At 41.4% G+C, this 15,117-nt stretch overlaps 1 protein-coding gene across 1 annotated transcript in view; it reads left to right on the top strand.

Moving 5' to 3' along the window:
* Positions 1-14,761, top strand: part of ALMS1 (Alstrom syndrome protein 1) — a 217,901-nt gene extending 203,140 nt beyond the window's left edge. The window contains exons 17-23 of the mRNA XM_011945507.1: positions 3,282-3,402; positions 4,571-4,774; positions 5,088-5,329; positions 6,108-6,291; positions 7,155-7,218; positions 13,315-13,414; positions 14,410-14,761. Of these exons, the coding sequence (XP_011800897.1) occupies positions 3,282-3,402; positions 4,571-4,774; positions 5,088-5,329; positions 6,108-6,291; positions 7,155-7,218; positions 13,315-13,414; positions 14,410-14,454 (960 nt within the window). The 3' untranslated portion in view covers positions 14,455-14,761. The remainder of the gene's footprint in view (positions 1-3,281; positions 3,403-4,570; positions 4,775-5,087; positions 5,330-6,107; positions 6,292-7,154; positions 7,219-13,314; positions 13,415-14,409) is intronic.
* Positions 14,762-15,117: the final 356 nt, after the last annotated feature.

The following is a 15,117-nucleotide window of genomic DNA, read 5'->3' as shown; positions in this document are numbered from 1 at the left end:
TGCAAATGGTTTTAATACAGTAATGACGAAGTCCAGTTTAAACTGTTTCTTTTATGGATTGTGGATTGTACTTGTGGTGTTATATTCAAGAACTCTTTGCCTAACCAAAGTCACAGAGATGTTCTCCTATGTTTTTCATTAAAAGTTTATTGTTTTAATTATTATGTTTAGGTCTGCAATCCATTTTTACACTTTTTGTGTACGGTGTGTTGTCTAACTTATCTCTTTGCATACGGATATTTAATTGTCCCAGCATTATTTATTCAAAAGAATATTATTTTCTCCAATTAGTTGCTTTGACCCCTTTGTTGAAAATTAATTGATCACATATGTAAGGCTTCATTTGGAATTTTCATTTTGTTCCATTGATATGTCTATATCTTTTTTTTTTTTTTTTTCTTAAGACAGAGTCTCACTCTGTTGTCCAGGCTGGAGTGCAGTGGCGCAATCTCAGCTCACTGCAGCCTTTGCCTCCCAGGTTCAAACGATTCTTCTGCTTCAGCCTCCCGAGTAGCTGGGACTACAGGTGCGCACCACCACGCCCAGCTAATTTTTGTATTTTTAGTAGAGACCGGGTTTCACCACATTGGCCAGGCTGGTCTTGAACTCCTGAGTTCCTCATCCACCTGCCTCGGCCTCCCAAAGTGCTGGGATTACAGGCATGAACCGCTGTGCCTGGCCAATCTGTATCTATCCTTATATCAATACCACAATGCCTTGATTGCTGTAACTTTTTAAGGTTTGAAATCACGAAATATAAGTCCTCTACCTCTCTTTTTTTTTTTCAGTAACTTTTGGCTCTTGCGGTGCTTGCCATTTCCGTATAAAGTTGAGATCACTTTGTAGATTTCTTGAAAAATGCTTGCTGGAATTTTGATAGAGATTGAGTAGAATCTACAGATTAATTTGGGGATAATTGCCATCCTAACAATTTTGAGACTTCCAATCCATGTATGGTGAATGTCTCACCATTTATATTGACCTCTGATCTCTCCCAGCAATGTTTTCTAGTTTTTAATGTGCAAACCTTGCACTTCTTTTGTTAACTTTATTCCTAAATATTTTATTCTTTTTGATGCTATTGTGAGTGAGATAGTTTTCTTAATTTTATTTTCAGGTTGTCACTTGCTAGAACATAGAAATACAATTGATTTTTTGTCTTATTAATCTTATATTCTGCAACCTGAGTAACCTTGGTTATTAGTTCTAGTTCTTTGTGGATTCCTTAGTATTTTCTACAGAGAAGATCATGTCATTTGTAAATAAAACCAGTTTTACTTCTTCCTTTCAATCTGGATTCTTTTCTTTCAGAGACATTTTATAAATAAAAAAGCAAACACCTACATACACTTTTTTGTACCTAACATGCTTTCTTCCCTCCTTTTATAGCTGCAGAGAAGGTATAATGTATTTCATATCAGTCACTTCTTTTTCATGTTCCTTTTTTTAAGGAGAAAATAAAAAGATTTTTTTTAACATCATGGTAGTCTCTAGTTTTATATTAGTGTTTTATGTTTTACCATCTAAATCATCTATTCTTTCTAAAATGCAGATTTTGTTTCCTTTTCTAGATGGGGAAACTGACACAAAGAGGTTGTGTCTTGCCCAAGTAGAGACTGCTAATAAAGGGAAGACCTGAAACTGGCCTAGCTGTTTGGAATCCTGACACAGAGCTTTTTTTTTTCCCTGCATCAAAGTTGCTGCCATTCCTCCTGCCTAATGAGCAGACCCTTACAATTGCCCCTACTAAACATACTCTGATTTAGCCCATCATTCCTGTTACTATTTGGGATCCTGACAGAGGCTCTCTCTCTCTGATGAGTATTGTATGTAAATTCTCCTGCTTTCTATATCTCTAAGACATTTATGTGTAAAATCTTAAGAAGGAATAGCCAGCACCAAACCCAGTGATTGCACACAGTAATTGCTTAGTAAATATTTGTTGTCAAATGCAAGATGCACCACTCAGTAAAGACATCTCTGTTTTAAAATTATATTTGGATAAGGTTGGTTCAATCCGTTACAATTCTATCAACTTGTATTATCATCCAACCCATATAACTCCATCTTGCCCTCAAAGATGCTATGAAATGTTTTGGCATTTTGTTCAAATCTAGGTACAGTATGCTACGTATTCTTTTGGTTAGCCAGTAAAGTGACCTTATCTACTAGAGAAAACAAGGCTAACCTGGCAGGGCATGCTCTGCCTGCCTGACTGAGCCTGGCTTAAATCTGCTCATTTTTTTTTTAACAGTTCCTAGCAAATTATCTGATTCGTAATGCATCCTAAGTTTTACATGTCATCAGTGTTCATCCCACTAGTTTGCAATGCCTACCTTTCCGACAAAGTATTTCCTTTCTTCAACTGTCTAATATAGATCTTCCTCACCAAAATTCTGTTACAAGTTTCTTTATGACTCTGGAATATGGTTTATCTAGCTCAAGGGATTAGATATCCTCAGTTTCCTATCCTCACCCAGGCTTTAATTTACCTCCACCAGACCTGCCTAAGTAGAAAATTCCCTGCATTTATTCAAAATATAGATGCCCAGACCCTTCACCTAGAGATTCCAATTCATTATTCTGGGTTAGCCTCCCTCTGTCCTTATTAACGATGGCGATATTAACAATGAACAAGTTTAAGAAGTACTATTTTACACTATAATATTTTGTTCAGCTATATCTTGTTAATCTTTTTGTCATCTACCAACATTCCACCATCAGCTGCAATCTCAGAAATTGCCTTCAATTGCTCTGAATGTAATTAAAAGGGCTTTGGGACTCTCTAATACTTTTTGCAATACTCTACTCATCAGGACGTCTCATGAGCCTTGCAGGTCTTTGGTGTTTGTCTTAATACATGTGTCTGAGTCAGCTCTTAATTGGAGAGCACTGTCTTCAGTTCATCACTTTTTTTTACCTATCTCCAGCCCTCTTTATCTCACATGAAAATTATATGCAGGTGTCACTTCAGAGTTTCATTCTGAAGATACATCAGACTAATGTTTGGCTAGCATTCTCTTCAGAGTTTTTCCAAGCTCAGTGAAAATAGCCAGGCTTTTTTTGTCTTACCACCTTACAATAGCTTCAGTCCTATCCAACTACAACATTCTCCCTATCACAGATACAACGCAGCATGTTCACAGTATCTCAAGCTTCTTCTAAATGCATCTCAACAGTTTGAATTGGATTAGAAAGAGGACTTGTTGGCTTGCTTATCCTGTGGGTAACTGTGACATTGACTGCAGGTAATAATAACAAGATCTATTTTATTTTTCTAGGTAGCAAACCATGTGATTTCTTCTGACTCTATTTCCTCTTCTGCCAGTAGTTTCCTGAGCTCGAACTCTACTTTTTGCAACAAGCAAAATGCACACATGTTAAACAAGGGCATACAAGCAGGTAATTACTTGAATCTAAACTTTTTCATTGAAATACATTGAAATGGCTCTTAAACATATAAGATACTCAACCTCAATCATAATAAAGGACGTGAAGATAAAACTATATCCAAGTGCCAATTTTCATCTTATCAGATTGGCAAAAATTCAAGTTTGATGGCAAGTTTGTGGGCAAGAATGTAGGGAAGTGAGTTCCCTTGTATATTCCAGTGAGAGTAGAAGTTGGTTCACTATGAAAGACAATTTGAAAGTTCCTATCAAAATTACTTTCACTCAGCATTTTTACTTTTGAAATGTCTGCTATAGATATACTATGAATACGTGGAATTTAACCTAAAGATATACTTGTGTATGTGAAAAATAGTGTACAAAGTTAACCACTAAAACATCATTTATAGCGGGAGATTAAAATGAATTTAGGTGTTCCTCAATAACAATGATTACATAAATTATTGTATATCTAGATAATGAATGAAATTCTGCATAGAATGAGGAAGCTGTCTCTGTACTGACATGGAAAGATCTCCAAGGCGTATAATTGATTTTAAGAAAATTGATTTACAGAACAGTGTATAGCATACTACAATATGAATTTTTTTTTTTTTTAATGAAAGAAAGGAGGGAAGAGAATTACTTAAATGTGCCAAATGAATTCTCTGGAACCATATGGGTTTGTGAACAGAATAAATGAAGACCAGAAGTAGAAAGGAGGATTTTTAGCTATTGCCTTTGTATTCCTTTTGGCTTCATAAAATAAAAATAAATAAACTTTCATCTTGATTTGTTTCTTCCCCTCAAATCCTATCTTTACTTCTGTCAAACTCTTCCTTACCTGGGTGACTACCAAAAGGAATCTAAGTATTTATTGTCTTTCTGACTTGGGATCAGAGTTGAAATCCTTTACCCTTTGAACCCATATTTGTTCTTCTTTCCCTCTAATACCTAAAATGACTTACAAATAAAACCCTTTCTTTTTTCTTCTCCCTCTTTTTCCCTCCTACTCTCTCCTATCCTTCCTTCTCTTCCTCTCTCTCTCTTCCCATCCCTCCATCCCACACAAAGGGATTGTATTTTTGAAACATTAAAAAGAGTTCACGTACTCACTTGAATAAACCTGTCAACTCAGCCTCAAGGTTACTCCCAGAGACACCTATGATCCTTCCCCTCAGGTAACTTGGAGATTGTGAACGGTGCCAAAAAACACACTCGAGATGTTGGGATAACTTTCCCAACTCCAACTTCCAGCGAGGCTAAATTAGAAGAGGATAGTGATGTGACTTCTTGGTCAGAAGAAAAACGTGAAGAAAAACTGCTCTTTACCAGTTATCCTGGAGACAGAAAGTTAAAAAAGAACAAGAAGAATTCCCATGAAGGTCAGTTTCTCATTCCAGATCTTGTAGTAAAGAAATTAGTGAATTTCAAGTCCCCTGCAATGCTGACTGTGTGTTTCCAAGTGACTCTATGTGGCCCCCACCTACCCCCAGCCACCACCTTGTCAAGTTTTCAAAGTCCAGCACTGCAATTACACAGTCATCCCTGCAGTGAAACCAGACTCAGGGGCACCCTGTGGCCGCTAACAACTGAGACCCTTGAGAGACTATATTATATGCATGTCCTTGATGAGAGCTGGGTGGGACTGTAAAAAAGTGAAAAATCTGTTTTCCTTCTAAAAACTATTTCCTGTAGGAGTTTCCTGGTTTGTTCCTGTGGAAAATGTGGAGTCTGGATCAAAGAAGGAAAATGTGCCCAAGAGTTGGGGCCCTGGCGTCTCCTGGTTTGAACCAATAACCAAGACTAAGCCGTGGAGGGAGCCACTGAGGGAGCAGAACTGGCAGGGGCAGCACCTGGACGGTCTGGGCTCCCTGGCAGGCCCAGGCAGAGAGGATGGCAGAGACCCACTGAAGCCATTTGTGAGAGCAACCCTGCAGGTGTAGTGACGTTGACTTAACTTTAGCCCTACGTGTAAGGAGAAGAAGGGCAAGGCACAGAGAAGCTGGCTATGTCACTTGGCGAGCTGAGGTATAGGCCCGAGACCCTCTTTTCTAGCACCTCTGCAGTTCACCTGTTTTCACGCATGAGGGCTGGGTTTCTCATCGTCCGTCAAAGACTGCCTTACTCTTAACCATAGATGGTGCATCACCCTCAGGATCTGGGAACAGGGCCACAGGAGGGAGGATTTGCAGTTCTGCTTATCGGCCTTGTGGGTCCTTGTGTGTGGAGGGCCCAGAGGCCTGACGCTTGTGCGGCCTCATGCGTGTTCCTTCATGTCCTCAACTGCTGTTTCTGCTCCATGTCAGATTTAAAGGAAAACCAAGTCTCTTCTGATATGTCCCTTGGGGGATAAAGGAAATGTTATTAATGATGTATTTGTTTGAATAGATCTTTAAAATAGCACCGTAGGCAGAGCTGTATTGCATTGATGTTTTGGAGAGTTGTAATCACGGTAGTCTTAGTTCCTGGCCTATGCTGAAGGCATGTCTTTGTTCACTGCGGGTTCCCAGCTGGAGCTCTCCCCCACAAAGAGGTGTCGGAAGATTCTTCAACTCTAGATATTTTCTCGGCATTTGAATCAGGCTTCCCCATACCTCTTAGGCAGGTGGTGTTTTTCCAGGCATTTGGAGAGTAGATTGCATCATTAATGTGAGGCCGGGCATTTTCTCTCTTTATTTATTTATTTATTTATTTATTTATTTATTTATTAATTAGGAATCGCTTCAGTTTCACAGACCTGACTTCATCTCCAGCTCTGGGGAGCGGATAAAGCGCCTAAAGTTAATAGTCCAGGAGAGGAAGCTGCAGAGCATGTTACAGAGCGAGCGGGATGTGCTATTCAACGTTGACAGGGAACGGCAGGGCCACCAGAATCGCATGCACCCGCTGCCCAAGAGAGGTACACCCTGCCCGTTCACTTTCCTATGAGTGGAATAGAGAAGGCAAGGTCTGCTGCTGTGCTGCAGAGCCCTGCTAAAGGCCAGGCCAGGCCAGTTACATGGGCAGACAGCGACCTTTTGCTTGCCAAGACTCAAACCTTCTTAACTATCAGAACCTCCCCAGCTTAGCCTTCAGCACATTCATGATCCAACTAAGCCCAGTTACTCTGGCCCTGTCCCTGCATCTTAAACCAGCTTTGTGTCTGTGAGCAAGTTAGTTCCAAAAGTATATTGATTTTTCCTGAAAAGATGGGGCTGATTCCGGGCTTGCCTACCTCTTAGGATGGTAATAATTAGAATACTAATAATAATAAACACCTAGTCCTTACATCTTGCCCAGGCACTGTTCACATTAGCGCTTACGACATTCTCAGTAGGTGCTATTAATATATCTACTTTATAGTAAGAAAACTGAATCAAAGGGAGATTAAGTACCTCTCCCAAGATGACATACCCAGGTGTGCTGCTGTGGAGTCTGCATTCTTAACAATTATGATAATCAGACCTTGGTAAAATAATGAAAGCTGTGAAGACTACAAAGCACTACCCAATTCTTTCATCCAACCTTACCTGGAAACTGGCCAGTTTTTTAATTCAAAGCCTAGTCTTTGCTACAGAGTGTTAGGTCCTTAGGGCCTTAGGCTGCTGTCCCTGTTACCCTAATCTAACTCTAACCCTGGCTTGCCTTGGTCATTGCTCCCCACCCAGTCTTGCCAGCTCAGGGTAGGGGCACCAAGTCCTAGCAGCTCCCTCTCCCAGCTCTTGCACCACACCCTCTGGGTTAAGTCACAGTCCACTGAAAACCCTTTCTTCTCTTGCTTAGTCTTCCTGGCTGTCCAGAAGAACAAGCCTATCAGCAAGAAGGAAATGATTCAGAGGTCCAAACGGTAAGACTAAGAAAACAAGAGTATGTATACAAGTGTAAAGCAGGCCAACAAGTGGTCAGGAGCTCTGGCTTGCACCCAGAATAAAGGCATTATGCTCAAGTTTAAACATTATGAGAAAGTTGTGAGAGTCATTTCTCACTTATGGCACTGAAAAAAAAAATAGCACATCATGGTATGAATGACTCATATGCAAAAGATGAAAAAATCCTCACTGATTTGTATGCGTAGGATCCTCTTTATTAGAAACCTAAATTTAAATAAAGAATATTTTAGGCCAGGTGCGGTGGCTCACGCCTGTAATCCCATCACTTTGGGAGGCCGAGCCAGGCGCATCACTTGAGGTCAGGAGTTCGAGACCAGCCTGACCAACATGGTGAAACCCTGTCTCTACTCAAAATACAAAAATTAGCTGGTCGTGGTGGTGCACTCCTGTAATCCCAGCTACTCGGAAGGCTGAGCGGGGAGGATCCCTTGAACCTGGAAGGCAGAGGTTGCAGTGAGCTTAGATGGCGCAACTGTACTTCAGTCTGGTAGTCTCAGAATGAGACTCCATCTCAAAAAAAAAAAAAAAAAGATTATTTTGAAATAAAATTAAATAAGTTTTTGGGCCACACCTTTTATTTTAGCAATCCCATTTCTAGGAATTGATCCAATAGGGTGAGAAATAACAGTGTTCTCCAGAATACATTAAGTTAAACTTTTTTTAAAAATTAAATTTTCGAAGCATGTGAACAGTTACCACTGTGGTCTTTAAAAATAAGTATTTGTGCCTATGTAGATATGTATACTTTTATATGCATAGAATATTTCTGGAAGACAGAAAAAACTGATAATACTGATTGCCTTTGGAAAGGAGAACTGATATAGTAGATTTTTTGACTTTTTATAATTTTCGAATTTTGTGCCGTGATGAACAAACATTAGCTACTCATTAATTAATTCATTTGAGTGTTGGGTGTGGTGGTACATTTCTGTAATTCTGCCTACTCAGGAGTCTTAGGTGAGAGAATCTCTTAAGCCCAGGAATTTAAGACTGCAGTGAGCTATGATCACACCATTATGCTCCAACCTGGGTAACGAACTGAGACTCTGTATCTAAAAAATAATAAATAAATTTTTAAAAAATTAATTCATTTCAGATATTCATATATTGATCATGAGAATGCCAGAGAATAAGTTAAGGTTGACTTTTTTAGGCATTCATTGGAGACTTGCTTTAATAAGAATAGTTTCTTAATTAGCATAATGCTTCTGAAGTAACGGTGCTTTAAAACCATTTATCTCATGGACTTGAAGCATTCCTCTTGAAATCTTGTTGTTACTCTCTATCTAGTCAGCCCTTATAGGCAATCCAAAGGAATGCTTTAGATGCTTTAGTCCAGTGGTTCTCAGAGAGTGGTCTATGGAGTCCTGGAAGTTGCTGAGACCCTTTCAGGCGATTTGCAAGGTCAAAATTAATTTCAGAATGACACCAGGATGTTCTGTGCCTTTTTTGCTGTGTTGGCTATTTGCACCGATGATACAATAGTAATGGGAGAGGAGTAAAACCACTGGTGTCTTACCACTATTCAAGACAGTGGCACCAAACGATACTAGTCTAGTAGGCATTGTATCCTGCACAGCCTCCCACCAGGAGTGTGATGGAAGAACAAGGAAACAGTGTAAATGGAGGTACACAGGAAGCACTTCCTTTGCACAGTAAAAGATGATGACTGCTTCAAGGAAAAGCACTTATGCCATGGTTTGTGTCGTGAGCTGAACCAGCTGCCTTTTTCATGGAACGTGACTTTTACTTGAAAGAGTAACTGACAGAAAACCAATTTTTCTGACTTGTGTTTGTAGCAGACATTTTCTTGAAAATGAAAAAGTGAGTCTGTGACTTCAGGAAAATGTCCAACAATATCTGTTGCCAAAGAAAATGTGAGTTTTCACGCCAACAATAGAATTCTAGAAAACTTGTGTTGACCACCATGGGCTTGATGACTTCTTAGTACTTTGACCTTTCTGATGAGATAAGCAGTGACATTAACAAATGTGATGTTTTTCATGTTATCTAAATAAATTTGTCAACATTTGGAAGAGCTGCATAACTCCCTGGACCAGGATTTTCCAAATGATTGTTGCTTTTGGTTACAAAATCAGGGAATAGAAGATTCATTCAAGCAGTACAAGATAGACTGATGGATTTTTATGTAACAGAATAGGAAAAGTTTACTGACATGTTTTCAGATTCCGCCTTGCAACTAATTTTTAAGAAACTACCACTTGTCAGCCAGGCACAGTGGCTCACGCCTGTAATCCCAGCACTTTGGGAGGCCAAGGTGGGTAGATGTCTTGAGGTCAGGAGTTCACGCCTGGCCAACATGGTGAAACCCTTCTCTACTAAAACTACAAAAATTAGCTGGATGTGGTGGCGGGTACCTGTAATCCCAGCTACGCTGGAGGCTGAGGCAGGACAATTGCCTGAACCTGGGAGGCAGAGGTTGCAGTGAGCCAAGATCGCGCCACTGCACTCCGGCCTGAGCAACAAGTGCGAAACTCTGTCTCAAAAAAAAAAAAAGGAAAAGAACAGAAACTCTCACTTACTAGTTTGGGTGTAGTATCAAAGAGAATCAAGAGTTACCTGAAAAGAATAGTGCAATAACTTCTCTCGTTTCCAAGTACATGGATAATCTATATGTAAGCTGGATTTTTTAATGCATACTTTAACCAGAGCAAGAAGGGACAACATACTTAATACAGAAGCAGATATGAGTCCAGCTGTCTTCCATTAAACCAGACATTAAAGAGTTTTCAAAAAAATGTAAACAGTGCCACTCACTAAAATTTTTTTGTTTTGCAAAACATCTTTATTTCTCATTAAAAACACAGCTGGGCGCGGTGGCTCAAGCCTGTAATCCCAGCACTTTGGGAGGCCGAGACGGGCGGATCACAAGGTCAGGAGATCAAGACCATCCTGGCTAACCTGGTGAAACCCCGTCTCTACTAAAAAATACAAAAAACTAGCCGGGCGAGGTGGCGGGTGCCTGTAGTCCCAGCTACTCAGGAGGCTGAGGCAGGAGAATGGCGTGAACCCGAAAGGCGGAGCTTGCAGTGAGCTGAGATCCGGCCACTGCACTCCAGTTTGGGCGACAGAGTGAGACTCCGTCTCAAAAAAAAAAGAAAAAAAAAATACAGGTTTCTTATGTTAGTGTGTCACAGGCTTATTTTTATTTCAAGTGAATTAAAAAATAAAGTTTTTCTTAATTTTTAATTTTAATTTTAAATACAGTATCAGTAGATAAAACCTACATTGGGATCTTCATCGTTTAGAAGTGTGAAGGGGGTCCTAAGTCTAAAATATTTGAGAACCACTGCTTCGTTCTAACTCAGCCACAAAATGAAATTAGGGGAAATTATACAGGGTTTGTTGTGGGGCCGCTACTTATATTCTCACCTCAGCAAGAGCAGTCCCTGCTGTAAGGGACTAGGAAGCTTGCCTACAGGAAGACAGGCAGGACGTCTCCTATAACATGTCAATGCTTTCAACCAGAAATATACTTATATGTGTGGATTTAGTGCCCATCTTCTGGAGAGACTTGAGGTTTTTGTTTGTTTGTTTGTTTGTTTGTTTGTTTGTTTTTTTGAGACGGAGTCTCGCTCTGTCGCCCAAGCTGGAGTGCACTGGCCGGATCTCAGCTCACTGCAAGCTCCGCCTCCCGGGTTTACGCCATTCTCCCGCCTCAGCCTCCCGAGTAGCTGGGAGTACAGGCGCCCGCCACCTCGCCCGGCTAGTTTTTTGTATTTTTTTTTAGTAGAGACGGGGTTTCATCTTGTTAGCCAGGATGGTCTCGATCGCTTGACCTTGTGATCCGCCCGTCTCGGCCTCCCAAAGTGCTGGAATTACAGGCTTGAGCCACCGCGCCCGGCCGAGACTTGAGTTTTTAAACTGGTACATTATCATTAGGTTGCTTCTATTCATGTTTATTTCTTTTTCTTTTTTTTTTTTTTTTTTTTTTTTTTGAGACGGAGTCTCACTCTGTCCACCAGACTGGAGTGCAGTGGCTTGATCTCAGCTCACTGCAAGCTCCGCCTCCTGGGTTCACGCCATTCTCCTGCCTCAGCCTCCCTAGTAGCTGGGACTACAGGCGCCTGCCACCGCGCCCAGCTAATTTTTTGTATTTTTAGTAGAGACGGGGTTTCACCGTGGTCTCGATCTCCTGACCTTGTGATCCGCCCACCTCGGCCTCCCAAAGTGCTGGGATTACAGGCGTGAGCCACCGTGCCCGGCCCTCATGTTTATTTCTTATGTGGCCTCTTTTCAAGGAAGTGATCTGTTTCCATCTGAGAATCTTAACTATCTTCTAGTAACTCTTCATATTTAGGAAAGTACAACCCAGACCCAGCAAGTTCGGGTCACAGCTGGGGTTAGAGCCCGGTGTTTGGCCTTCAATTGTGTCCTATTAAGGATTTGTATCTCTGGAGCCTGTGTCACTCCATCACGAAAGATATTTAAAGGTTCCTGTGAGAAGGAACGATTTCAAGAGGAAAGAACATAGCTCTTTTATTTGGAAGTACTTGTTCCAGAGTGGCCTTCAGGAGACACCTTCACCTTCCCTAATATGTTTCCTGCGGAGCCCTGCATCAATCTAGTGATTTGTTTTTTCCAGATTATAGAAAACTCTAGGAAATATAGAGAAAAGTAGAAAAAAGAAAATGAGTATCATTTATCATCCTTCCATCTAAACATAATACTAGTCCTATTTTTGGTGGGAGGTGTGGGAATTTTGCAGAGACCTGCATAACACACACTTTCTTCCCTCAAATTGTAGATCATAGGGCATATACAGGTTTGTATCTTGCTTTATTTTACTCAACATTATGTTGTGAACCTTTCCTATGACATTCAAAATTCTGAAACTTTTGTTTCATGTACATGAAACATACTTGTAACATATACATTCCATTGTACTTCATAATCTATTTGACTGTTGTTTTGTTGGAAACGTATTTACAATGAGAGTACATTTATCAAATGCACATTTGTGTTTCTCCCAACTTAAAATCATTGCCACCCAACCCCTGCTAGAACAGATCCCATGTTTTTCACATGGCCACAAGATGCTCCGCAGCCCACCTCACCCTCACCCCACCTGTTTCCCACCTATTCCTTTACACTCCTTTTTAGGAAGCCTTGACTCCATTTTTACCAACACCCATTTTCCCTGCCTTGAGTGTCTTCTGCCCTTCTCCCCATTCCCTTTCTACTCTTACCTTTTTTTGTTTGTTTGTTTTGCTTTTTGAGATGGAGTCTCACTTTATCGCCCCACTGGAGTGCAGCAGTGGGTCAATCTTGGCTCACTGCGACCTGTGCCACCCAGGTTCAAGCAATTCTCTTGCCTCAGCCTCCTGAGTCGCTGGGGTTACAGGCACCTGCCAACGCGCCTACCTAAATTTTTTTTTTTTTTTTTTTTTTGTAGTTTTAGTAGAGACGGGGTTTCACCATCTTGGCCAGGCAGGTCTTGATCTCCTGACCTCATGATCCACCTGCCTCTTCCTCCCAAAGTGCTGGGTTTACAGGCTTGAGCCACCACACCTGGCACTCCTATCTATTCTTAAGACCCAACTTACGTCTAATTTCATCTCTGGAGCCTTTCCCAGCCTCCTTCTATAAGACCATGTTTGTTTTCCTCTAGAACATTTTATAGATGTGACCGTTTTAGTACTTTCTCATAATTTTGCTAGTATTTACAAATACAATAGTAACACTGTTCATAATCTTATATTGAAACAATCCATTTTTGCATGTAGAGTAGAAAGCAGAAGTTCACCTCTCCCTGATTTATCTCCTTTCCCCACTTTATCCCACTCCTTTCCCAGACATAAGCACTATTAGGATTTTATTGTGTTTGTATTTATCTCTCTCCTCTTCCAGATTGCGAGCCCCCAGGCCAGAGTTCTCTGTGCTGGAGTTTCTAACGAGGCCTACGGCCTTTCTGGGAGGGATGAGCTCCTGGACAGTGGGAGGCATAGGGAGGGATGGTGACAGGAGATCTCGTGCCTCTGCACCCTGGTAACCTCCCCACTTTCTGTCCTTTCGCTGGTGCCATTTCTAAGGATTTATGAGCAGCTTCCAGAAGTACAGAAAAAGAGAGAAGAAGAGAAGAGAAAATCAGAATATAAGTCATACCGACTGCGAGCCCAGCTATATAAAAAGGTCGGTGGGTCCTCTGTCTATAGTGGGATGGATCAGGTTTACTGGGGGAAAGAGAAATGGAGAAAACACGTTGCCTCTTGAGTATACAGTCAGAATGAACCACATTTGAGGAATGAACTTAGAATGCACTGGGCCAGTATTGAAATTTGGAAGAAGGCATCTGTAATTAGACTTCAAATCAGGTTTAGCTCCCCACCCATAATTGTGTAAGGCCCTTTCCATGCATTAATTTGGAGTGAAACCAAATTTCGTACACAGGAGTTCATTAACATATCATGGTGGAAATATCAGAATTATCAGGTTTCCATTCCAGAGTCCCAGGTGGTGACTTCATGCCCCTCACTGGTGAGTCAGATACCTCCAGAACTGTTAAACTGGGAAATGTTTGACTGAGGCATAAGAGTTGTCCACTTGGATGGCCAGAGGCCTCCAACTTGTCACCATTCCCTGCCCATAGTCCCAGTGGAGTCAGCAGTGCTGTTAAGTCCAAGAACCTCACGGGACAGCATTGGTGCTAGCAGTTAATTCTCTGAGAACCCAGACCGGCTCCTGTACCTGAAGGGCCATATCCTTCACTGTACTTGTTTCCTTCTCACCCCCTCAGTCACCAGACTGATGTGGGATGGGAGCTGCTTCTGGAGCAGGCCCCAGAACCCAGGTGGGTGCCTCAGGTGGGAGGCCCCAGGCACCACACCGCCTGTCTGCTGCGTCAGCATCGCAGGGCCAGGCCTCTCCTTATGCTGCTGTATGTGGGAACTGATGGATTATCTGTGTCTGTATAGAAGTAATAGATATTGATTACAGATCCTCTTTCCTGAACCTTTCAGGAAGCATTTTTTATATGATGACCATAGTTTCCGAAGCAGAGTAAAATGAACAAGACTTGAGTAGGAGCACACTGATTCTCCTTGGTGACATGGCTGCGGGGAGGAGTGGCATCTGCCTCTGATGACAAGAATATCTAACTTCTTTCCTGCCTTTTTTTTCTTCTACAGAGAGTGACCAATCAACTTCTGGGGAGAAAAGTTCCCTGGGACTGACACAAGTTTATTTTCCTCAGAGCCTTGGAATTCTATTTTATGAACCTAGAGAAGCACAATCCTTACTTTTGTGAGTCTGATTGAATAAAGCTTATTCTTTGTCCATGTGTACTTCAGAAATAGTACCTTCTAAAGAGTCTGGAGCAGAGTGGTGATTAAAATTCCTAATGGTTTGGGAGCAATACTTTCTTCATAGTGGCCTGTCCATTGGGCTCTGTGTTACAATGATGTGATCAATTCTCAAGGGTGAGTACCTTTTTGTATGTGTTTTTATACTTTTAGAAAACAAAAACTTTAGATTAACTCATAGTAAACAATTCTTTCCCATCTGAAGAGGTGCAAGGAGCTATACATTGTCTCCACTGAGGTGTCTAAGTGCATCAGTTGAGGGAAATGGGCTCTCAGAATGAAATGTAGTCTGTCTCTTTAGAAACACAACATGCTGTAGTGGGAGCACTGTTGTGGGCTTTGAGGAGAGGGTGTCTGGTTAGATGCCCACCGGGTGCACCCAGAGACTGCTGCAGGAGAGGCATCTTGGGTCCAGAGCCTTCTCTCAGCCCTAGTCCAGCTCCCACAGGGACTCTGTATAAGCTGGGGAGAAAGGCCACCTGACGGATCTTCCTCCACTCACACTCTCGGTTTTGAGATTAAAGCCTCAGACCA

Source organism: Colobus angolensis, unplaced genomic scaffold, assembly GCF_000951035.1.
Source record: "Colobus angolensis palliatus isolate OR3802 unplaced genomic scaffold, Cang.pa_1.0 Scaffold24, whole genome shotgun sequence".
NCBI classification, from domain to species: Eukaryota; Metazoa; Chordata; class Mammalia; order Primates; family Cercopithecidae; genus Colobus; species Colobus angolensis.
Note: the sequence above shows the minus strand (reverse complement) of the source record. Positions and strands in the feature narration are given on the sequence as shown.